The sequence below is a fragment of the Toxotes jaculatrix genome, chromosome 11 (assembly GCF_017976425.1).
Source record: "Toxotes jaculatrix isolate fToxJac2 chromosome 11, fToxJac2.pri, whole genome shotgun sequence".
Taxonomy (NCBI): Eukaryota; Metazoa; Chordata; class Actinopteri; family Toxotidae; genus Toxotes; species Toxotes jaculatrix.
The window spans coordinates 26,216,518-26,242,842 of record NC_054404.1 but is presented as its reverse complement, the minus strand read 5'-3'; the positions used below and the strand labels follow the sequence as shown (position 1 = coordinate 26,242,842).

Sequence of the window (26,325 nt, the reverse complement as noted above, 5' to 3'; positions counted from 1 at the left end):
TTTCCTCAGTGCTCCTGAAGGTTTTTCACATTCTGCAGTGAACACACAGACTGTTGATGTATCTCATTCTCTTCTTTTACTTGAAAAGTCATTGTGGGAGGTGTAATGGGGGCACACAATGCTCCAACGCCCCCACTTGGTGACAGGCTCTCTCAAAGTGACTTTATAACCTCTTTAACCACAGTGTTTGGATTCACAGATGAAATTCAGATGCTTCTCTGTGATCCAGCTCAGAGTCTACAATGCAACACACCCCACTGATCTCTTTACATTATTCATCCAATTCACCTGAACACAAATGAAATAGAGTGAGAGTCACATCAGTTCCCCTGAGGCTCCTTCTCCTCATGCAGTTCTTCAACCCTCCACATTTTTCCATCAACACATGTAAACATGTTTATTGACTGATCATCTGATCTGATTTGTTTATTTATTGTTGCTTCTCAGTCTTTAGTGCTGACTGAACAGGAGTCTTCTGCCCTCCAGTGGTCACTGTCAGTAACTACAACTCTGCACCCACAGCACTGACAATGATACTGATGTTCACACTGACATTATTCCACATTTACTGACTTATTTTAGCTCTAATGTTCATCAGTCTGATAATAACTCTCTGTATGTGAACACACATATTATTACACTGCTATAAATACTGATGTCTGACTGATGGACAAATAATCAGAGAGTTTACTGCCCTCAAGTGGTCACACTGACAAGTGTCCAACAGGACTCACACTGATTATTAGGATCAATATGTACCAATCAGTATTGATGACATCAGCAGGAAGATGAGGACTGGTCATAGTTAATAATAGTTAATAATGTTGCATGTATTCTTCCATCAATACACTAAGAAATGTGACAACTAAAAGGATCACTGTAAAATGATAAACAGGAGATGTACTGTAAAAAAATTCTAACATTTATTATCAGGAAATACGCTGTAAAAGAATTTAATGGAGGCTGTGCACTGTGTAAAATGGCAACAAAGGTGACACAGGATATATCCAATAAAAAATGGTCATAGATGAGCTCTGGACTAACTTACAGCCAGGGGATGCACTGTAAAATATTACAACAGTGTGATGAACATGTAAAAAATAATGAAGTCGATAATAAAAAGCAGCAGATGTATTGTAAAGTGGAAGTTAGGCTGCACTGTTAAAAACACAAGAACCAGGGTGACAAAGTGGAAAACATCACAAAGGAAAGGACTGTCAGAAATATGTAAAGCAGTGTGAAAATGAAAACGATCAATGACAATGTCAGCAGTAAAAGTACACAATTACGCAACATTTTTCAATTAAACTTCACAGCTTCTTGTTCTAGTCAAATTTCAGCTGCTCTTTTTTTTAAAGTTGACTTTTAAAATTCATAGAATCGAGGCTCAAACTCTTCAGAGTAGTCAGGAGCTTTCTAACTCTGTGAACCTCTTAAAGACAGTTTGAAAAGAAAGGTTCTATCTTTATTTTTTCTCACCTCTTTCAGATAAACTGTGGCAGCATTTTAGTTTGAACTGAATCAGCTCAGTTGTCCCAAGATTCAAAGAAAGAAAAAACACTGATGTTCACAATGATGCTTTTAATGTGAAAGGACAAGGTCATGATTAGAATCTTAACAAAGTAAAAGTCAGCAACATTTTTCTCCTGTAATAATCATAGCTTCCATCTTTAAAGGACTGGAAGAGGAAGAAGTTTACAAGGAATCATTTAGAAGAGTTTAACAAATAAAGTGCTTTAATACATGAATCTGAAAAGGTGTGTGTGAGTGAAAGAGACAGACATGTACAGACTGAACTATCTGTTCAACAGTGAGAGAGTTTCTCTAACGGGAGGAGACTCTCTCTGCTACACTCTACACACAGACACTGAGGAACCAGAATACCAGACTCCAAACCCAGGATACAGAGGTTCAGTGAATGTGGTGTTGAAGGTGTAGAGGTAGATCAGTGAGTCAGAGGAGACTCTGTAGAAGGACAGAGAGCCAGCAGGACAGTCCACATACACTGCTACTCTGTCAGAGACAGAGGAAGATGATGAAGAGGAGGAGGAGGAGGTGACAGGTGTCTTTCTGTTATTGTAGCAGACAGAGTAACCATCATCAGAGCAGATCAAACTCCAGGACTGATCGTTCCATCCAAACAAACAGTTTTCTCTGTCTCCTTTCCTTCTGATTTTTCTGTAACTCACTGATATATCAACCCTTCCTCTCCACTCGACCTCCCAGTAACAGCGACCAGTCAGACCATTACTACACAGCAGCTGAGGACACGGGTTAAATCTGTCTGGATGATCAGGATATGACTGATCCTCCTCCACATGTGTCCCCTTCCTGTTGTTGTCAGACAGTTTGATCTTTCTGTTTACTGTGTTTGTGTCGATGGTGAGTTCACAGAAATCTGATGGAGAGAAGAAGACACAACACAGCTGCAGTTATTGATCTATCACCTGATCATTGATTGACACTTTGAAGATGGTTGAATGTGAGCTGCTTTGTTTTCAGGAATCAAATGAAAACCACACTTACACTTCCTCACACCTGGTCTCAACCATCGGACTCCACCAGGCTCCACCCTGAAAGGAGGAGGGGGGTCAGACCAGCACGTTCTCTTTCAGCATGCAAACATGGACATTACATGGCTCTCATACACAGATGCTTTGATTATTCTGTTCATTCAGCAAAGAGACAAAGGACCTGGAGTCCTTATCTTGGAATTATACGGAGAAGGGTGGTGACATGGAGGAAAAATTTCATCATTTGTCTTCTCCGTTTGATATCACTTTTGGTGTCAGACACAACAAAAGATCTCAGAATGACAAGATCAGGATCTCAGAGAGGTTCAGCTGATTATTGATCATGGATATTTTAGAAGACACAGACATGATCAGAGACCTGATTTCATTTCCTCCTTGGTCTGAGACACTGGCAGATGAATGTCTCTGAGCAGTGTAGATGGTCTTATTATTGTTGGGATGTTATTATTAGTCAGTTCAGTCAGCACTGAACAGGTACCTAAAGTCTTTGGGCTTGTTGTGGTGAAAGCACTCTGAGTGCTCAAAGTGGCTCTGTTGGTTCAGGAGCAGTTCAACCAGCTGCAGCTCAAATGTTTCCACGCTGGCTTTGTGCTGATGCAGCATGAAATCCAGTCTGAGAAAGTCCTGCTCAGGTCACAGAAAACAGCTGACCACACCTGATTTAATGATTGGCACATATTTTCTCTTAAATATGACACAGTGAGTCATGATGAGATACTGAAGTCAGAATTAGAGAAAACCTCTCTTTGTGTTGTTGTTGAATTCAAAGCACTTCTGTAGAGATCTGTCATCAGCTGTGACACACTAAATGTTTCCAGCTCTTCCTCCTCTATCACACACTGTCTGTGGCTGCAGCAGGCCTCTCCATACCTGAGGGTGTCTGGTCTCCAGTGTGGATCCTTCAGTCCAGCAGACAGCAGCTTCACTCCTGAGTCTCCTGGATGATTGTAGCTCAGGTCCAGCTCTCTCAGATGGGAGGGGTTGGAGCTCAGAGCTGAGGCCAGAGAAGCACAGCCTTCCTCTGTGATCAGACATCCTGACAGCCTGCAGACACACACAACATCACACAGGAACCCTCTGTCAACACCTGCTGGTCTGTTTTGTTATTCTTTTTTGTTTTTGGTTCTGGTCCATTTTGGTCCAGATTCAATGTATTTAAGGCAAATTCTTTAAACATCATCTGTAGGATTAAAGAAATCAACAACTGAAGCAAAAACGAGAAATGATGAATAATTGTGTGAGTCTAGAAAGTTCTGCAGAACTTTAATAAAATCTACTTTGAACAATTCTACACAAGTTGGCTGTTTATCCACTGATGTAAATCAGATATGAGCAAATCATCACCTAAACAGGTTGATGGATCCTGACCTGAGAGTCTCCAGGGTACAGTGTGGACTCTTCAGTCCAGCAGACAGAAGCTTCACCCCTGAATCCTGCAGGTCATTGTTACTCAGGTCCAGGTGTCTCAGACTAGAGGACTGGGAGCTGAGGACTGAGGACAGAGCTTCACAGCTTCTCTCTGAGAGGTTACAGCTGCTCAGTCTGAAGAGGAAACAATGAAGAAACAGTCAAATAACATTTGTGTTGAAAGGACAATCAAAGGAACAAAACTCTCAGTTTGCTCTGCAGCTCACAGCAAACTAACAGACCTGCATTTGAAAATTGGGCCAAACATCAAACACAGATTTGTTCAGTGAAGCAGAAATATCAGCTCTTTATCCAAATGCTAACCAATGAGGAGTTTCTACATGATGATCATCTTTCATTGGCTCTGATTTATTCTATTGGAGACATGACGGTTAAATTTTCAATTCAATTATATAGTGCCTTCTACAATCAAAATTGTTTCAAAGGGCTTTACAGAGACCCAGAGCCTGACCCCAGATCAGCACTTAAGGCGACAGTGGCAAGGAAAAACTCCCTTTTAACAGGAAGAAACCTTGAGCAGAACCTGGCTCATATGGGGGACCCTCCTGCTGATGGCCGGGCTGGGTGAAAGGAGGAAAAGGAGGAAGATAGGACAGCTGGGAATGGAGGAGAGGAGGAGAAGGACATGCAGCTTATAGAACATGATACAAACAGGGTTGGCAGTGAACAATGTTAGAGGGCCAGCATTCAGATTACAGAACAGTTAGTGGATACTGTGTGCTCAGCAGATTACAGTTATGATAGGAAACAGAGCACAGAAGCAAAAAGCTGTCATGATTGGTAATTATTTACATTACAGTCTGCATAGAATATTAATCCAAAATGTATCTGTAACAGAGTGGAACATTAAACATAGTAATTAGGGATGCACTGAAATGAAAATTCTTGGCCGAAAACCGAAACACCGAAAGAATTTATAATGCCAATTATTAGTACCATTGCATTTATGGCTATGACTGTGTACTAACCTCACAAAAATTGCAAGGCATTGCGATTACATAAATTAATATGAATGTTTCAAAGAATAAATCAATTTAAACAAGATTGTAAAATTAAATATGTTCTCTCATAAAAACACAAAGTACATATAAGTAATGTGCATTTAAAAATTTTCGCTGTTGGACTTCAACATAATAGTGTAACAAAACAAAGATTGCCATAGCCCATATGTTAACCGTAGGTGTTTAACAACAATAAATGCACCAGGAATTGCAGCGCTTTAAGTTTTTAACTTCCTTGCATTTAAAAAAATGTCCGCCGCAGACGGAGTGGGCGTGCTCGGAGGGATTTTCCTTTTCTGCGCTGCATTCCTCTCATATCGAGAGCGATAGAGATGTTTGGATTTCAGGTGATAAATTAAACCCGACGTGGAGAAATTCTTTGCAGATACACCCTCTCTTGAAATTTCGACAATACATGTTTTGCAAATCGCTATCTGTGTGTCTTTCTCAGATTTACTGAAATACGTCCACATCGCAGACATGTTGACACTTCCAGACAAGCTCGTACTGGCCGCAGTTTTCGCTTGCGTCATCACAACATCCTGTTTCGGCCGTGTTGTTTTGTGTTGTTGTTTTGATAAAAGTCTTTCAGCCGAAAATCGAAAATGCACTTTTGGGCCATTTTTGGCCGAAAAATTTCGGTGGCCGAATATTCGGTGCATCCCTAATAAATGGATCATTGTAGACAATAAACAGCAGCAGGTGGGTGGAGCCAGGACCACAGACCACAGAACATGCAGCTCCGGAGCCAGAGATACCTGCAGAAAGGTACAGAGAAAGAGAGACCAGAGAGAAACAAGCACAGGACTACGGGAGAGAGAAGACACAGAGTTAATGACATGGAATAAAGGTTAAAAGAAAGAGAGAAGAGGAGAGGTGTGCAGAGGATCATGGGAAGCCCCCCAGCAGCCTAGGCCTATAGCAGCATAACTAAGGGATGGTTCACTTTCCTGAGCCAGCCCTGCTATGGGCTTTATCCTTAACTATAACATTGTCTATATAAATAATTGTGACTAACTATAAGTTTAGTCATAATAACTAAGACTGTAACTACAACTAATTATAAGCTTTGTCAAACAAAAAGGTTTTTAGCGTAATTTTAAAATTAGAGAGGGTGTCTGCTTCCTGAACCCAAACTGGCAGTTGGTTCCATAGGAGAGGGGCCTGAAAGCTAAAGGCTCGGCCTCCCATTCTACTTTTAGAGATTCTGGGAACTATAAGCAAACCTGCATTCTGGTCCTAGAGACTTGTTTTATATGTGAGTTAAAGGACAAATCCTGATCAAAAATAACTCCAAGGTTCCTCACAGTCGTACTGGAGGCTAAATTAATGCCATCCAGAGTAACTATATGATTAGATAAACTGTTTCTGAGGTGTTTGGGACCAAACAAAATAACCTCAGTTTTGTCTGAATTCAGAAGAAGAAAGTTACAGGTCATCCAGGCCTTTATGTCTTTAAGACATGCCTGAAGTATGGCTAACTGATCTGTTTTGTCTGGCTTCATAGATAAATATAGCTGGGTATCATCCGCATAGCAAAGGAAATTTATTCCACACTTCCTGATAATATTCTATCTGATAAACCAACCTAGTGCTGTTCCTTTAATCACAATGACATGTTCTAATCTTTGTAATAGAATGCTGTGATCAATAGTGTCAAATGCAGCACTGAGATCTAATAGGAGAAGTACAGAGACAAGTCCATTGTCTGATGCTATGAGAAGGCTGTTGGTAACTTCCACCAGTGCTGTTTCTGTGCTATGGTGAACTCTAAATCCTGACTGAAAAACTTCAAACAAACCGTTCCTATGCAGATGGTCACATAGTTGAGCTGCAACAGCCTTTTCAAGAGTGTTAGAAGGGAGGTTGGATATAAGTCTATAGTTTACTAAAACACCAGGGTGAGGTAAATGCATATGACACAATCAATAATAAACAGACATGTACAGTCAAGGCCATTTTGCTCTTTGGGCTCTCAGGACGTTCATTTTAAAATATAATAATGGATACTACAGTCAATGACTGCAAAGGATTTTACACTAAATATTAAATCTGATGAGTTTGTTTCACTTCATGTGTATTTGTCCAGTTACTTTTGAACCACTAAAAGGGCTGAATCTCCCACACAGTTCTTTCTATACTGATGTCAACCTGCTCAAATTAAAATTATAAAATTATAATGATGAATAAATCCAACTATCTATACACTTACAGAGCTTTTTTAGAGGCTTTGACAACTGGAAGCAGCTTCAGAAGAGCCTCCTCTGAAGCAGAGTATTTCTTCAGGTCAAACACGTCCAGATCTTTTTCTGATGACAGTAAAATGAAGACCAGAGCTGACCATTGAGCAGGAGACAGTTCATCTATGGAGAGAAGTCCTGAACTCAGGGACTGTTGGATCTGCTCCACTAGAGAACGATCATTCAGTTCATTCAGACAGTGGAACAGGTTGATGCTTTGCTCTGCAGAGGGAGTCTCTTCAATCTTCTTCTTGATGTACTGGACTGTTTGCTGATTGGTCTGTGAGCCACTTCCTGTCTGTGTCAGCAGACCTCGTAGGAGAGGCTGATTGGTCTGCAGTGAAAGACCCAGGAGGAAGCGGAGGAACAAGTCCAGGTGTCCATTTGGACTCTGTAAGGCCTTGTCCACAGCCCTCTGATAGAGCTGCTTTCGATCAGGTTTGCCTCTGAACAGTTTAGACCAGTTGGAGGTTGATTGTTCTTCTGACAGCAGATTGACTCCAGAGTTGATGAAGGTCAGATGGACATGAAGAGCAGCCAGAAACTCCTGAAGACTCAGATGGACGAAGCAGAACACCTTGTCCTGGTACAGTCCTCTCTCCTCTTTAAAGACCTGTGTGAACACTCCTGAGTACACTGAGGCGGCTCTGATATCGATGCCACACTCTGTCAGGTCTGATTCATAGAAGATCAGATTTCCTTTCTGCAGCTCCTCAAAAGCCACTTTTCCCAGAGACTCAATCATCTTCCTGGTCTCTGGACTCCAGTGTGGATCTGTCTCAGCTCGTCCATCATATTTAACGTTCTTCAGTTTGGACTGAACCACCAGGAAGTGGATGTACATCTCAGTCAGAGTCTTGGGCAGCCCTCCTCCCTCTCTGGTTTTCAACACATCCTCCAGAACTGTAGCAGTGATCCAGCAGAAGACCGGGATGTGGCACATGATGTGGAGGCTTCGTGAAGTCTTGATGTGGGAGATGATCCTTCTGGCCTGCTCCTCCTCTCTGAACCTCTTCCTGAAGTACTCCTCCTTCTGTGGGTCAGTGAACCCTCTGACCTCTGTCACCATGTCAACACACTCAGGAGGGATCTGATTGGCTGCTGCAGGTCGTGTGGTTATCCAGAGGCGAGCAGAGGGAAGCAGTTTCCCCCTGATGAGGTTTGTCAGCAGCACATCCACTGAGGTGGACTCTGTAACATCAGTCAGGATCTCAGTGTTGTGGAAGTCCAGAGGAAGTCGACACTCATCCAGACCGTCAAAGATGAACAGAACCTGGACCTCTTCAAACCTGCAGAGTCCTGCTTCTTTGGTTTCAGGAAAGAAGTGATGAACAAGTTCCACCAAGCTGAACTTTTTCTCTTTCAGCACATTCAGCTCTCTGAACGTGAATGGAAATGTGAAGTGTATGTCCTGGTTGGCTTTGTCTTCAGCCCAGTCCAGAGTCAACTTCTGTGTTAAGACTGTTTTCCCAATGCCAGCCACTCCCTTTGTCATCACTGTTCTGATTGGTCCGTCTCTTCCAGGTGAGGCTTTAAAGATGTCTTCTTGTCTGATGCTTGTTTCTGGTCTGGCTGGTTTCCTGGATGCTGTTTCAATCTGTCTGACCTCATGTTCATCATTGACCTCTCCAGTCCCTCCCTCTGTGATGTAGAGCTCTGTGTAGATCTGATTCAGAAGGGTTGGGTTTCCTGCTTTAGAGATCCCCTCAAACACACACTGGAACTTCTTCTTCAGAGCAGATTTAAGTTTACGTTGACAAACTGCAGCATCATGTCCTGAATGAACAAACAAGAAACAACATCAATGACTGATTCATAAAGAAAACATGACATGTTCATCCCCCTAAAGAACACACGTGAACATATTTCCCTCCATGTCTTGAGACGTTAGTAAATGTCCCATTTGTCCATCATGTTGAATCTTTAGAGAAATCCTCTTACTGCTGTGCAGACAGTCAGCCAGCTCCTCCTGCTTCATTCTCCTCAGGAAGTTCACTGTGATCTTCACAAAAGCCTCTCTGCTGCTCCTCCTCTGCTCTTCATTCTCACTGTCCAACACCTCCTCATCCTCCCTCTGAATCTCTGAGCATTCTGGGTAATCTGGACTCACAACCTTCTGGATCTTCTTCAGCTCCTTCTTCACAAAAGTGACAATGTTCTCCTCCAGCAGCTGGAACAGAAAACTATATGAATGACACAGTTAAGGATATAGCCCTTAGTAGGGCTGGCTCAGGCAACTGAATCATCCCCTAGTTATACTGCTCTAGGCCTAGGCTGCTGGGGGACATCCCATGATGTACTGCGCACTTCTTCTTCTTTCTCTTTCTCTCCTCAGTCCCACTCTCAAATTTATTAGCCTTTATTACATGTCATTAACTCTGTGTCCTCTCTGTCCCGTAGTCCTGTGTTTGTTTCTCTCTGGTCTCTCTGTCTCGGTACCTTTCTGCAGGTATCTCTGGCTCCGGAGCTGCATGTTCTGTGGTCCTGGCTCCACCCACCTGCTGCTGTTTATTGTTTACAATGATCTATTTCTAACATGTTTTAATGTTCCATTCTGCTACAGATAAATATTTGATTAATATTCTTTGCAAACTGTAATGTGAATAATTACCAGTCATGACAGCTTTTTGCCTCCGTGCTCTGTTTCATAATTCTAATCTGCTGAGCACACATTATCAAATAACTGTTCACTAACTGTAATGTAAATGCTGACCCACATTGTCTGTATTATGCTTCATGTCCTTCTCCCCCTCTCCTCCATTCCTAGCTGTCCTATCTTCCTCCTTTTCCTCCTTTCACCCAGCCCGGCCATCGGCAGGAGGGTCCCCCATATGAGCCAGGTTCTGCTCAAGGTTTCTTCCTGTTAAAAGGGAGTTTTCCTTGCCACTGTTGCCTTAAGTGCTTGCTCTGGGGTCAGGCTCTGGGTCTCTGTAAAGCGCTTTGAGACAATTTTGATTGTGGAAGGCGCTATATAAATAAAATTGAATTGAATTGAATTGAATTGAACACAGTCAAAGTAAAACCATGGAGCCAAACATCAGATCCATGTTGGACACACTGACAATCCACTGCTCTAAAAAGTGCAGCATGGAGATTATTGTCAACACAACAGATGTCAAAGTAGTTGTTGTCCATGTACAGACCATAAATATGGAGTCCAGGTGTGTTTGATGCTGCTGGGCAGACTGAGCACTGGGAACCTCTGAGCTCTCCTGGTCCACTCTGTGGAGGAATCATGAAGAATTAGCTCACATTATGTTTGCAGCATCTGTGAGTGTTTTATGCTTTGTACACAAACAACAGCTGCTTTTATGTTCTGTGGTGACTGTCCTGATTAAAGCAAACACTACTGTGCTGTGACATTCTCAATGAGAGGAAACAAGCAATCACTTCTGTACCTCATGACCTAGAGTCATCACAAAACGTCCACCTTTTAAATGATGAGTTTTAAGGACTCACACTGGGTTTGACAGAAGTCTCACCTCTGCTACAGGACACTAACACAAACACTGGAACTGGATAGGTGCTGAGTTACAGGGAGTTTTAGTTCTGATCTGAACGACACATATAAGAACATAAGAAGTGCTTTTCTTGAAAAGAGAAACATCAACTTTGCCACTAAAGCCTGTGTTTCAGCCTGATCATGTTCATATACTGTGTCATTCATGAAGCCTGGAGACAAAACACGATCACTTCATCTTTCATAGAAGACCAGTTATACAGGACAGCTGTCTGATACATTTTAAACTCAGCTGCAGCTCACTTTTTTGCAGCAGAGGGAGGCTGTCCTTTGAAATTAATGGGCTCAACCATTGACCCGTCACTCTTCATGGACACACAGCTGGGCTCAGGTCCATGTTCAGGTCCAGGTCCAGCAGAGTCTGGTGTGTGCTGCTGCTCTGGCCTTCAACACAACACACACAGAGCTTTGAGTGTGAATAATGATGGTGCAGTGATGTGAGTGCTGAGCTCTGACATGGAGAAGAGTCATGGACAGTTAGAGATCCTCATCTCACCTCTGAGCTTTGGTCTGGATCTCATGGTCCCCACACAGACTGCTTTTAGGGGGAGGGGCTCCCTCCTCTCTGTCCTCACACTGATTCATGATGCTGAATTCACATCCACATCAGCTCACACACACTTTCTACCTTCATCTGGAGAGAAAACACAAATCATTCATCTGCACATCAACTGAAATCATCCTCAGGTTCAGGTTCAGGTTCATGTTACTTTATTTGTACCTGTAGGTAGATTTGCTTTGCAGTCAGATGATCAGATGATGGCATCCTTTTGACACATATACACAAAACCAACACAGCTGACTATAAACATGATGAAGGTAAAAGTGCTCAAGGCTCCACTAATCAGGACATCAAAGGGTCAATAAAGAATAACTCTGGTAAAAGGTAAAATGATAAACGTTTTTTTTTTTTTCTTATTGTTATTATTTTTTAAAATTACTTTATTGATCCCTCCTGGGGAAATTACTCTGCATTTTACCCACACCAAGTGAACGAAACACACACACAAGCATGCACAAGAGACGCTGTGGCAGGGGGCTACACAGTGAGGTGCCTGGGGAGCTGGGGTGGATCGGTGCCTTGCTCAAGGGCACTACAGCAGGGGAGGCACGTCTCCTTCACCACCACCGTATCCACGCCTCTCAGTTTTTATATCACTGGGTTTTACATCTTGGGACGATAAACCTCCGCCCGGAGGGAAGAAGCTGAAAGTGGCAGTGCAAAGGGTGGAGTCATCATTTAAAATGGAGGAAGCTGTCCTCTGTACTTGTCTGCTGTACAGGGACACTGGGCTTGGCTGGGACTCACCAAGCAGACGACCAGACCACTTAACTATTTGGTCTGAGGACTTCCTCTGTTTTAAAGTTGTCTGACTGAACCATGACAGTAAAGAAAATGATAAAATGGATTCTATAAAAGAGAGAGAACATGCTCATTATGGTTCAATGTGAAAATGTACAAGTTTCCTTAAACAGTGTAAACGTTGCTGAGCCTTTTTACAAACCACTTCACAATTTTCTTCAAAAGTCAATTTGCTGTCAATGATAGTCCCAAGATATTTGTAAGACTGCACATACTCAATGGTCTGACCTTTAATTACAGTGACTTGGTGCCTGTGGAGTTTCCTCCTAAAATCAATGAGCATATCTTTGGTTGTTGTAGCATTTAGCTGCAGGTAGGATTCCTCACACCACTGAACTAAATCATCAATGACTGGTCCATGGCTGCTCTCACCGTCCTGGAGGAGACTAACAATAACTGAGTCATCAGCACTTTATGATGCTTCTGCTGTCATGTCTGCTCTGACACGTTTGTGTATAAAATGAACAATAGTGGTGACAACACACACCCTTGAGGAGAAACAGTGGAAGAACACCTTTGGTCAGACAATGTACTGTTGACCCTCACTCTCTGTGTCCTGTTGGTTAAAACATCCAGAATCCAACCCACCAGATTATTATTTAAATCAAACTGTTGTAGGAGCCTTTCAATTCAAATGTGAGGTTGGATTGTATTAAAAGCAGAAGACAAGTCCACAAATAAAAGTCTGGTGTGTGTCCCATTAAAATCCAGATGTTTAAAAAGCATGTTGAGCAGAGTCACTGTATCATCCTCCACTCCTCTGTGAGGCCTGTATGCAAACTGCAGAGAATCCAGTGCATGTTCAGTTTGCTTCAGGACCTCAGATCTGACCAGTTTCTCTAAAGTTTTCATTCAATTTGAAGTCAGGGCGACTGCTCTAACATCATTCAGTGTTTTGGGACAGCTGGATTTTGGAACTAGGACAACCACAGCATCTTTCCAGAGCTTAGAGACATGTCTGTAAGGACTGTGATGCCCCATGTATGTCACCCTTTGGGTGTGTATATTCCTCCTGTCTGCAGGTGTCTTGAGTGGCTCAACACACCTGGGCCCTGGTGGAGAGTCTATTTAAGCCACTGCAATCAATTGCTCACTCTGTCTCTATGTCCACAGGCACACCATATGCTAGGTTTGGTTTGGTCTGATTATGTTGTTTTGAGTTCACCTTTTGCTTCTGTTTTACATCATTAAACACCTGCATACTCACTCTTCACTCATGCACATTTTACACTACTGACTCCACTGATTTTCCACATCCCACAATGTAAATATCTAATTTGATTATTTAATTTGGGTTCAATTTGGTCTTATTTGGTTTAATTTGGTTAAATAAAGTATTTATTTCAACATTTACATGGCATTGTCTCCCTTTATGTTGTGACCCTTTGAGCCAGGTCATGACAAGACTGATTAAAAATATACTGAAACATATTTTTTATACTTCAGGAACTGGAACATCAGTTCCTGAGTTTCTGTGCTAAAATCAAAAGAATCAAAACAACAATAAAAACAAAAAACAGCTCTGTGTCCGAGTTCCAACCATCTAAAAAGACACGAGTACTGAGCTCTGTGCTCTGAAGGCCTGCAGTAGTTTTCATGCTTGCCCAGACTGAACCACGTTTGTTTGCTGCCATCTTGTTTTCCAGTTCTGATTTGTAATCCTGCTTTGACTGATTTGGTAAATCATGGTTTGTTGTTGGGAAATATTTTAACACACTTACAGGGAACGATCATATTGCTGCAAAATACCATGTATGAGCATGTTATGTCCACCAATGAGTCCAAATCATCCCCACAGGACTGTGTGAAAACATTTCAGTCCGTGCAGTTAAAACATCCCTGGAGACAGAGACCGACTCATCTGTCCAGACCTTTATGTCCCTGATCTTTTTCTTCTCCCTCTTTAAAATATGAATAACGGCCCTCCTCGTGCCTCATCCCGACTTTCCAGTGACAACTCAGAGTCTACACAACTAAACACCACAACGCAGTATAAAAAAACACTACAACATCCACAAAACTCGAACATCAGATAATTCTACAGGAAGTGCTGAAACATTAAACATTAAAAGTGCGGACATTTACCTTCAGACAGAGAAAATCATCTGCGCCATAAACTTCGGTAAAAGTGAAAGTAAACTTTCAGCAATCGTGGAGGAAAGTGATGTGAATTCCGACTCTTTTCAGAGAGCCGATTCTTATGGCACGGCTCACTAAAAAGAGCCGCTCTTCCGGCTCCCAAATGGCTCCTTAAATGTATTACGTAAAATGATGTGAAAAATGAATTACTAATGTACAAAACATACATCATATTAAATGTGTATTATTCATGTAGCACTCTTGAAGAAACTACAGAGCGCTGGGTAATTGTATGTTGTTTTAATCAAACTATAAAATGGACAAACAGCGGCATTATCAATGATGCGCTCCTATCCGTGCGTCATTGGAGCAACACAATCACGTCCGCTGACCAGGAGCGACTCCAAACCACCAACTCCCTCTTGTGGTGAAACTACAACATTACAATGCCTGTACTATTTATTTGGGCCACAAAACTACTTTTACAGAGGCCATTGCCCTCTGTAAAACTCGCACATGGCAACAGAGATAATAAAGATGGAATAGCAGTAGCAGATAATTTTTTCCCAGATGCTGTGCAGTACACTATTGTAAATTCAAATGTTACTAAAGAATGATCAGATAAAACAGGGTTCTGAGGGAATACTGTCAAATATTCAGCTTCTATGCCATAGGTCAGTACAAGATCAAGGGTGTGATTGAAACAGTGAGTTGGTTTGTTAACATTTTGTAAAAAGCCAATTGAGTCTAATACTGAATAGAAAGCAGTCTTAAGGCTGTCATTGTGGGTATCTACATAAATATTAAAGTCACCCAGTATAATTGCTTTATCCGTACTAAGCACTAAATCAGATAAAAATTCAGTGAATTCAGACAAAAACTCAGAGTAAGCAGCAGGTGGACGATACACCACAGCAAATAGTACTGGTTTTTCTGTCTTCCAATTTGGATGTGAGAGGCTGAGGATAAGGCTTTCAAATGTACTATATTTCGGCTTAGGTCTAGGATTAATTAATACTCTTAATACTCTTCCTCCTGCAGCCAGGTCTCAGTAAGACAGAATAAATCAATCTGCTGATCCATTATCATTTACTAACAGAGATTTAGACAAGAGAGATCTAATGTTTAATAGCCCACATCTAATTGTGGTGTTTTTAGGTTCAGACAGTATTCATTTTTTTTTTTTTTTTTTTTTTTGAGGTTTTTATGAATAACACCTCTTGCATTTTTTGGTTTATACACTTTTTGTTGACGGGGAGCAGACAGTCTCTATAGGATAAAGAGAATTTTTGGAATGGTAAGAATGATAGGAATCATGGGATCCCTCAGTGAGGAGAGCGTAACTCTAAAATTGAGTTAATTTCAATATAAACTATTATATTATTTAGTTTTATGAGAAAATAACGACCAAACACCATCCTGTTGATTTTTTTTGCTTTTATTTGTGCAAATATATTTAAAGGTTCAATACATGACACTTTGAATTAATTGCTGTATTAAAACTGTAAAATTTTACAGCACACAGGCAGCAAATAATGTCAATGAAAAACATTTGTGAAGTTGTACAAAACACTGTAAACAACACATTACTGCATAATAAAATGTCTGCAAATGTATAAAAAACTGACACATTTCTCTGTGGTGCATTGTGTAACTTGAGGTAGACGACTACTCACTTTACAGTTCAAGTATAAAACAGTAAGAGAAGTCATTCAATTCAGATTAGAAATCATTTTATGCAACTGTCTGATACAACATAACATTATGAATCACAACCATATGACATCTGAGCATCAAACCATTTGAAATATCTTAATCTCTCCCTTTCTAGAATCAGTTCACTCTGTGTAGTGTCACTCACTTGGAAAGCATGGAAGTGATCATGGAAACAAGTTTCATGCTCAATCAAAACAAAAAACACTTTGTGCAAAATGATTGTTGTTATTTTGCTGAACAATGGTTCATGTTTTCATCAGTACCAATGCACACAAAGAGTCCAACACGATACTCAGCTCCACAGCATTTCACCCACTGTGTGACACAGACGATGGCTTCACAATCAAGGTGAAGAGATGCTGTTATATCTTCAGAGAAATCCAGTGTTTCAACTGAACACATTTTAACTGGACCAGACTCAACTGTTTTTAAGGACAGGCATTCCCAGTGATAGCTGCTTGATAACATGCTTGACAGATTCCTCTAAATTTTCAGTTGTAAAAAGAACTACAGTATTTGGTTCACCACTCCCCAAAAGCTTGGCTATAACTGAAGCACATGTCTTTGTTGTGAGTAGAACCTGAAGGAGCTGCTTCAGTATTTTGGAAATGAGATGAAGTATTTCATCAGTTACAGACTGAGAATTGTTTACTGTCTCTGTGTCGTTGTTGAAAGGGATCTGGTTAGACACACTTGTGTTATCAATGGAGCTGTGTATCTTAATGAGATGTCTCCTGAATCCACAATAACTAGAGAGACTTTTACCTGGATACATGGCATGAATTCATTTGAGGTTCCTGAACAAAAGCAACACTGAACCAAAGGATGAATTACAGAGGAAACATCTCAACATTTTGGCTAAATAAGCTACTTATGGTTTGTTTAACAGCTTTGCTCTGAGCTCTTTTACTCTGGGAGATTCTTCAGTTGTATCAATATTGTACAGAGCTGTCTGCAAAAATGTGTACAGGCTGGAGAGAGCGTCATCATACTTCACACCGAAAACAAAATGTGACTTGAACAGTTCATCAAAAGCACCAAAGGATGTACATGACTGACATGACAGAAGCTTTTTGTCCAAGACAATATAAAAGGTGAAAACCTGGGTCTTTGAAGTTCCTGTGGTAAGAAGATATGGCTGATGGGTTCCTGCAGTGGTCAGGAGATGATCCTCAAGGCTTTGGGATGACTGAAACAAGAGAAATATGTTTACAAAAATGTGTTTCTAAAACTCAGCAACATCTACAGTATTTGGAAGTTTTGACAAACCTTCTGAAATTTTACCAGATGATCCGTTTCCTCTCCGACGCTGATCTTTGTGGGACGCTTTCTTCCAGCTGGTTGTGGAGTGAGAAGATGAAGCAGCACCAGAAGAGAAGCCATGTTGCTGTCCCACTCTGAGGACAGAGTGAAAAGTACTTTTACACTCATTATATATATTAAGTAGTGTGGTTATGATATTGCTCTGTGCATTGTTCTAATGGTTTTACTATGATCTTAAACATATACACATATAACAACTATTAATGGCCCAGTCATTATAAATCTGTGCTGCAGAGCAAAGCAATGTTCAGCCCTCACACTGAATCTTAACTGCAGACTTAAGTGGCCTATTTAGACTCAGAGATGCTTTTGTAAAATAAATCAATAAAAACACAATAAACTGATGACTGTTGGACGACTCACATAACTGCATTACTATTCTGATGATAACTGTACCTGCTTCATCAGCAGTGTCAGATCCTTCATTCAGAGCAGCTTTCAGTTGTTGTTTTAAGAGAGACGTCTCTTTCAGGTTCCTGCCTCCTTGATAACTTTATCTTTAAAACTGCTGTTCCATTTTTCAAGGAACCTTGAAGCAACCTCTGCTCCAAACATCAGTGAGAAGTCTTGCAAAATCTAAATAAAAAGATAAAAACAACATTTTCAAACATTTAAAATAAACCAATATTTTTACTTAAAAAATATATTTAATACTAACCAGTCCCTTGGCATCCAAGAAGCATGGAAACATGTCTAATACATCAGCTGACCACTGTGGGTCATGAAGAATCTGCTGATGGTAGTAGAAGGTTTCTCTCATCTTCTGGGACACTACGTCAGGATCAGCTGTGTGGTGAAGGAGAGATATGGCTTCCATGCATTCATCTCTGATTGGCTGATCATCATATGTTCTGGATGATGTGGGACGTCCTTTTAGCTCCACTCTACTCTGGGATGAAGAGGTGGTTCTGGATTTGTCTTCATGCACCACTCAAGAAAGGGTTAGAGCCTTTGTTGCTTTGAATATCATAGAAGTTCCTGAAAGAAAAAAAGAACAAATACTGTATGTTGCTTATATGCAAACAAGGGAGTTAAACTTACATATCATTTTTGGAGTATGGGTCTTTCAAAGATGGGAAAAGTGAAACAATCCCGAGGGCATGGAACTCTTTTGCTGCTTTACTAACAGCTCTCCTGCAAGTGGGAAAAAAATCTATTACCATTTTTAAAAATATTTTTTTATATTCATTTTTTTCTATAAAAGGATACAGGATTAAGCTGAAGCCTCTTACCCTTCTTTTCCATGCATGTGAGCAACAATAATATTAACCAGTAACCGTGTGGTGGAATATTTCAAACTTCCAGTCTCTTCATACTCTTTAATCACATTCATCTCTGCTGGTTTTGAAGTAAGAATTTGCTCCACATTCTAAAAAAGAAAACATTATAAACATATTTACAACTACACTTAGATCTATGTTGTAAGCAAATACATTCATCTAATACCTGTACATATTACTTTCATTTTTTAGGAATTATGTTTAATAAATAATGATTAAAATCTAGTTGTATACAAGTTGGAAAACAATTACATTTTCTGCAAGCACACTGTCCATCAAAGGCTGGCATCCAGAATCACTTGTGTCTCTGCTTAAAGTGCTTGAGACTGACAGTGTATCTGTCAGACTTGGAGAGGAGGAGCCTTCACACCCTTGCTGCAGGACACTTAGATCTGAAGATCACACACACACACAAGTATAAGGCAAATAAAATCTAAAGTCCAGCACATTAAAACTATATCACAGACCTGGCTGGATATTACCTGTCTCAAGACAAAACATTACCATTACCTATAACTCTGCTTACCACAAGTAGTGAGGGTCACATATTCTGTCAGGTCTGAACGATCAGCCAGGTTCATAGATGCTTCAGTAGATGGGAGGTCTGAAATGCAGACAACACATACAGCTTAATATGAACTGATTAAATACTGTACTTTGGAATTCTTATCATCCACTTCTCACAATCACATATTTTTGTCTGTGTCAAGATACAAATCTCTCAAAATATAAGTGCAGCAAAATATGAATTTTTAAATGTCCTACCATCATCACTGTAGATGAAAAACACAGATCTTTGAAACATCCTCATCCACCTCTGCTCCCTGTTGATCTGTGACTTTCAGTGTTGTAGTCTCTGGGATAAGAAACTTCTGCTGGACTATACCATAACAACTCCACGTTACAACATGTTTACATCTTTATTCATTTAATACTAAACATCTGACTGACCTGCATTGAGAAAATCTGAGAAACAAGCCTCTTCCAGTTTAATGTCCTTCTTCTTCCCTCCATGTTGTACTTTGATCAACATGTTGGTTTGACATAAAGGAAGAAAATGTCATATGTCTGAGAATAACATGTTCAAGTTAAAGTTTATTCCAACTACACACTGTTAAAATACACGTTTCTCACCGCTGTTCAAAACAGCAAGGCTACAGTTTATAAGCTCAACTGTTAGCATGCTAGCCAAAACTGACTTTTCAGCTGCGTCTGCGCCGTTGAGCCGGAAATTATTCTCTTAAAACACCGACATGCGGTTGCATTGTTGGATGGTTATTTCCAAAACAGTATTAATTACCTTCATTAATTTGTGAAGCTTATCAAACAGTTTGTCATTACCGTCATACAGACACATCACACGCCACAGACAGTATGGCCTAATGCTGCGGGAGCTACTTGCTCTAAATAATGGAGTAAAAGCAATGGGGTTACGTTCAACATCAAGTTCGCAGTCATTAGCAGTACTATGTAAGTAGATAAAGTGAGAACAATGACAAAATATCACACATTTAAAGTACTTTTTGATAAAAATCATGCTCTTACCAGCCTTGTGACGACGTTCCTTGTGCTGCTCATGCTGCGATAAAATGCGTCGTGAACTCCAGGGACAGAGTTAAAACCAGATCCTGAACACCAGGGAATAAACTCCAAAATTCAGCTCGGCCTGGGTGTACACCTTAACACAAACTGTAGTCAGAGTTATACAATAAACTCCAGAAATGTAACTCTTTCACACTTTTTTGCCTGACTCCAGATTTTAGTACTTTGTGAATTTGCTGTGTGTTAGTACATGTAGTTGTGTACAGTTCAGCTGCTGCTGTCCTTGGTGCTGAATTCACCAACCCAGCTGAATGGTCCTGAGTGCTTATTGTTGTAATTCATTTGGTATTTTTGAGAAGGTTCAATATCATTAGTATGGGTTATGTTTTGGTTAATGTTAGGCTTTCAGTTATGATGGTTAAGGTTATGTTAGATTTTCTGTGTGTGTGTGTGTTTGTATGTGTTTGTCCTTTGATGCCTTTGATGTATCTACATTCTACAGCCTGATGTCACAGGCTGCAGTAAGTGGACACACAGCCAGAGACAAGTTCAGAAGTCAAACAGGAGCAGAAACAGTTGGACTGGACAGGACTTGCTCATGATTTAGGAAGAAAGAAGCACTCAGATATTTCTGCACAATTATTGACAAGGAAGGGAGGAGCTACTGCTGTTACAAGGACAAGAGGAAACTACAGGAAAGTCCAGATCAGCTCCAAGGTTTTCAGTAAGTCAAAACTTTTTTTAGTTGATGTCAGTGTTTCAGTTCAGTGGGATGTTTGTTAAATTGACATGATGTCTAATCACAGAACTTCAGCCCAAAGGTTTCAGTACATGTTCACTTTATTTATGCTGATTGTATCTGTGAGATTTTCATACTGTCAACTTAGGTTTCCATTTTTTGCTTCAAAGCATTATGGTTTGTGTTAAAGGAAAGGTGCCTATTTTTTCAAGTTTATCTTTTAAACTTCAAATGTTCAAAAACATTCACATGCTTTTATGTAAATTGAAATCATTTGTGGTTGTTGCTTTGGATCCTCCTAAATGATGGAGCATAAAATCCACAGTCCATGTCCTGTGTAAAAGGGACGTCCAAAGTTCAAAAGAAGCAAACATGAGGCTTCAGCAGTCTGACTTATATAGTTGAAACAGGCGTCCTCCAAGTCTTTTTATCATTTATGTTGAAGATCAACCACCAGTGCTTTGCATGTGGAACAGTAGTTTGCCTGCAGCCACAGATCCAGACTCTGCAGCTCTGGAGGTGGAAGTAACTGCAGAGACGAGAAAGCACAACACCATGGGAGAGAGAAGAAGCCAAGTTAGTAACATACATTAATGGGATATGAATGTGTACAGATGGAGAGGGAGAGGAGGAGAGAGGAAATCAGTGCATCATGGGAAGTCTTCCAGCAGTGTAGACCTATAGCAGCATAACTAGTGGCTCATTCAGGAAAGCCTTGCTCAGCTCTGACTATAAGGTTCATCACAAGGGAAAGTTTGAAGCCTCCTCTTAAACATGGAGAGGGCGTCTGCCTCCAAGAGCCAAACTAGTAGATGGTTCCACAGTAGAGGAGCCTGATATCTGAGGGCTCTGCCTCCCATTCTCTCTATTGGAGACTTCAGGAACCACAAGTAAACCTGCATTCTGGGAACACAATGTTCCAGGGTAGTAGGGGATGGCTGCACTGCTGCTGTGACCCGGCTTGGTAACACAGCCGGCCATTGCCAACTCTTAACATTCTCCTCTCCTTAGCTGTGTCTTCAGTAGCTAAACTTGTGTATCTATGCTGAAGATTAGAGAGAAAGCTCTGTTCTAAAACGTCTCTCTGTTTTCAGCTCTCAGGACTTTTGCAGCTTCTACCTCAGTCTCTACAGTTTGGACTTTAGTCTCACTCCTGTGCTCTTGTTTGTACTTTGGGATATCAGCCTTATGTCACTGTTTACTGATCAGTTACAGCCATATCAGAGCTGTGTTATGTTACTGATAATGCAAACCAAACATTTCCTGCTTAACTGGGGAAAAGTTGTAGGAATCTGTGACCCTCTCTTGCTCCTGGCTCCGAGGTCCACTTCCTGGTCGCCCGCTTCTTTCCACCTTGTCGTCGCTGGCACAGACGCAGAACTGCCGATCCTCCACCGACGTGCGCGGCTCGTGGGTTCATTCCCAGTGCTGCAAATTAGCCGCAGGTTGCTGCTAGCCTCCACTGTTGCTGAGTGGACACGCTCAGCTTCTCTCTCCCTCAGGTGATCACACGTAGCCTGATCGAGAATTATTTACCAGCTTCTTTGTCCTGCACGGAGAAGAAATACTGCTGCTTTGCCTTGTTCTACCTTACCGGGGTGTTTCTGCCGCGGTTCTCCGCTGCGGTTCTGCCGGTCGCTCGGGCGCTTCGGTGTTGCTGCTGTCGGGCTGCGCAGGTGGACAACGCAATCACCCCCTACCTACGCGAGTATTGAATGGGCAGTTTCGTTTACCTTGGGCCTGGACTTTTAAAAATTGAATGAATGCACGGTGGGGTTGCTCTTTATTTAATGCCCCCATTTCTTTTGTTTCATTTAGTTAGAATGGGTTTTGGGTTATTGTTTTAATTATTTTCTTTTCTTTATAGCTTTGTCTCTATTAGGTTAGGTTATTTGGTTTATTAAATATTGTGTTTAACTAGGTCCTGTGCTTGTTTGTTTTTCTTTTTCTTTCTTGTTAAATTTTTTTGACGTTCTGTGATTCAATTAGCCCTGATATTCAGTTGGATTTTGTTTTTTTGTGTCCTGACTCTTTCTTTTGCTTGTGACAACAATGTATGTTATGTTTAGTTACTGATATTCTTAGTGCTTTGATTAATTTGTAAGCATTGATTTATTGTTTTCTATTGTTAGTGTTTGTATATTGGTTATTTGTTTTCCTGTGTTTTCCACTAATTTTATTTCCTTGTCCCCTTTTCAGTGGCTGAGAGCTGAAGGTGGTGGTGGTCGTGGTGCCGGGTGGTGGTTTCCCCCCTCTTTCCTGTGCCATGTGCCTCCCCTGGTCCTGGGTTCCTTTCACTACATGTGCGTGGGTGTGTGTGGCTGTCACATGTGGCTGGGGTGATAATTTTTGTATATTATTTGGGATCCCTCACCCCTCTCCTCGAGCTGGTCCCCTGGTAAGCCTCAGCCCTGATAGGGTCTCCCCCCTTTCCCCTCACGTCCTCTGTGTGTGAATGGTGTTTTATAATGTTTAAAGACATACTGAAGTTATTTTGAAATAAAGTATATTGATTATTGCTCTGGAACCACGTCTCTGCCCGTTGTAAAATGAACCTGGGTGCCTTGGAGTTGGTACAGTTGACCAAAACTATTTCCTTGGGCGAAATTCCCAAGGTGGCGTTGTCTGGCTTCGTAGGTTGCTCTTAGTTGGGTGTTGTAGTGATCGACACCATCCGCTATCTGCTACAACCCCATTATCATCTATCTCATCTCCCTCACTCGCCACACTCAGATCAACAACTTCATTTGCTGTGCAGTAAAGTGGAAAAACACTTTTTTCACTGTTCCAGCACAGTTTGAGTGTTAGTGACCATTCATATCATGACTTGATGTGACTACAACCAACAAAATGGAAAATCCTATTTCTATCTCTAACACTGAAATATCACATTCAGTGTGCAGCTCACACTGTTGGTGGTTGGTGTCTTCAGACTCCCTGAAAGCTGACATACAGTATTAGTTTAAGAAGGTAGTATTTCAAAAAAATTGAATTCCTAAACCATCACTGAAGTTCATTGTGCAGAAGTGACTGTTAAATGTCCAGGCTCCACAGTATACCATGGACCTTCTGCAGCCCCACACCATGAGCTGATCTCTTAGGTCAGGACTTTCTAAATGTACCTCAGACATGTTTTAAGACTCAGGAAGATTGTGCTTTCCAGTTTGCAGCCTCTAAACTTTGGAATAATCTCCCAGTAAGTCTGAGGTGTGTGGACTCTGTGGACTCTTTCACAAAGCAGATACAAATCCATCTGTTCAGACAGGTTTTTAGGTAACGTAGTATTTTCTGTTTACACTTGTGTTCTGTATCTGCTCCTCTCTTGTATTTTATCTGCTGTTCTTATTGTTTTATTTATTTGTTTCTCTCTCTTTGACTGTGAAGCAGTGTGTGACTAGATTAGAGCCTTTGTGGAGGCAGAGTGATGAGTCTGTGCTTTAAATGACAACTGGGATCGTGACCAAAAACTTCTTACCTAAAAATACAAAACGCTGCTTCATCCTTGATAGACTTGATAATGAGCTCACGATGAAACTAATCTCACTTAAGGTCTCAATCATTGTTCTCCTTCAAATCTTATACCAACAGCCTGTAAAAGAAACAGTGTTCTCCTGTTGGCTTTTTAATTAGCTGTTGAATTGAATGTTTTATTAGTGATATGATTGTCAGTTGTTAATGTGAATCACAGTATGTTCCCTCTTAAATACAGTCACAGCAGTGTTTGTCCTTCAGAGCTGTGCAGAGGCTGAACTGGGCTGTGTCTCTTTTGTCAGAGTGAGGTGTAAAGGTGCTGTCATGAGTGTTTGTCTGCTGACTGCTGGTAGAAATGACTGTAAAGTGTCTTTCTGTCTCCTGTCAGTCCATAATAAGTCCTCCTTCAAGGACTCCAGGACTGGTTTCAGAGGGTTCTTCATCTCTCTCTGCTCTCTGTGCTTTGCACCACCTACATTCCAACTTTGAGAAGAGTTTTTGTCCATCAGATCTTTGTTTTTTCATCAATACAGTAATGTGCTCTTTCCTCACACTCTGGTTTTCCTGTGACTTTGCAGTAGACATTATTTTCTGTCTTCACATCTTTATTGATAGTGAGGAGTGATATTAACTATCTCTCCATTGCCACAGACAGTTTTAGTTGTTTCGGCAACAGATCAGCTGCTGCACAGAGAATCATTTTGACTCATGTTTCTTTTAGATCTCGTTCAACTTCTCTTGTGCTGTTAGACCTTAAATCCACAGAGTCCTGCTGTATGTTGGTCTCTTCTCTGCATCACACTGAGATAACAGTTACACCTGTCACCTGAATCAAGTAGGAAGCTGATGGTGAAAGTTAAAGCTGACACTATATCATCATGTTCTGGGAGTAGAAGCTGTAAAATAACCAGGCTGGATGGAAGGAGGAAGCATTTTTTTCCTCCAACATTATTTCATCATTATTTTCAGTTACTGGTATTTTCTCAGTCTGGGTCCAGAAACAAAACTTTCTTTGTTTACTACAATGACTTTAAGGTGATTCTTCATCTGTTTGTAAGTTTGTGTTTTAATTGTATTTCTTTTATTTCTCTCTCTTCTGTTGTGGGGCTCCTGTCTCCTGATCTCCTTCATCCTGGATCTTCTTCTTCACATCCTAAAACAATGACTTATTTTTATGCTGGTGTGAGAGTTTACATGCAAGTGTGTTTGTTAACTGTGAATCACATTGTGGTTAAGTTTGTGTTTGGGAGATTTCCTCCATGTGTTTATGGATACAGATGAAGGTATCAGGTCATTCCATTATCTGATGATCTCTACCTGTTAAACCATCCAAAGCAGCTCTGCAGTGTTTCCATCTGTGTTCATGTTGCTGTTTGAGGACTTGGTTTCAGGGTTAGAATTGGGTTTTGGTTAGAGTTAGGGTAAGGACTAGGGAATGCATTATGTCAGCAAGTGTCCTCACAAATAAATAAGTACAATTATGTGTGTGTGTGTGAGTGTGTGTGTGTGTGTGTGTGTGTCCTTTGATGCCTTTGATGTATCAACATTCTACAGTCTGATGTCACAGGCTGCAGTAAGTGGACACACAGCCAGAGACACGTTCAGAAGTCAAACAGGAGCAGAGACAGTTGGACTGGACAGGACTTGCTCATGATTTAGGAAGAAAGAAGCACTCAGATATTTCTGCACAATTATTGACAAGGAAGGGAGGAGCTACTGCTGTTACAAGGACAAGAGGAAACTACAGGAAAGTCCAGATCACCTCCAAGGTTTTCAGTAAGTCAGTACATTTTAGTAGTTCATGTCAGTGTGTAGAAGTTAATTTTTTTTAAATGTTCACAAACACATCATTTGGATGTGTTTGTGAAATTAGGACAAGTAATCATACCCATGACTGTGAGATATTCTCATGGTTTCTCAGGTTCTTAACTTTGTTTTGGTGTGATGCTCTGTAGTTTGTGTTAAAGGAAAGGATTTCTAGGAAGTCTGTACTGTCTGCAACAAGATCCTTTCTAAAGAAATTCTAATGGAAATGATGGAGTTGGATGTCATAGCACAGTCCAATGCAAACTAACCAGCACACACTGTT

The 26,325-nt window shown here is 40.9% G+C and overlaps 1 protein-coding gene across 1 annotated transcript; it reads right to left on the bottom strand.

The window, feature by feature from the left end:
* Positions 1 to 1,847: 1,847 nt before the first annotated feature.
* Positions 1,848 to 2,387, bottom strand: LOC121189269 (neoverrucotoxin subunit alpha-like; the record flags this gene model as incomplete). The annotated part of the gene is made up of 1 exon (XM_041049227.1): positions 1,848 to 2,387. A coding segment is annotated over one exon (540 nt), but the record flags the coding sequence as incomplete, so codon positions are not given.
* Positions 2,388 to 26,325: the final 23,938 nt, after the last annotated feature.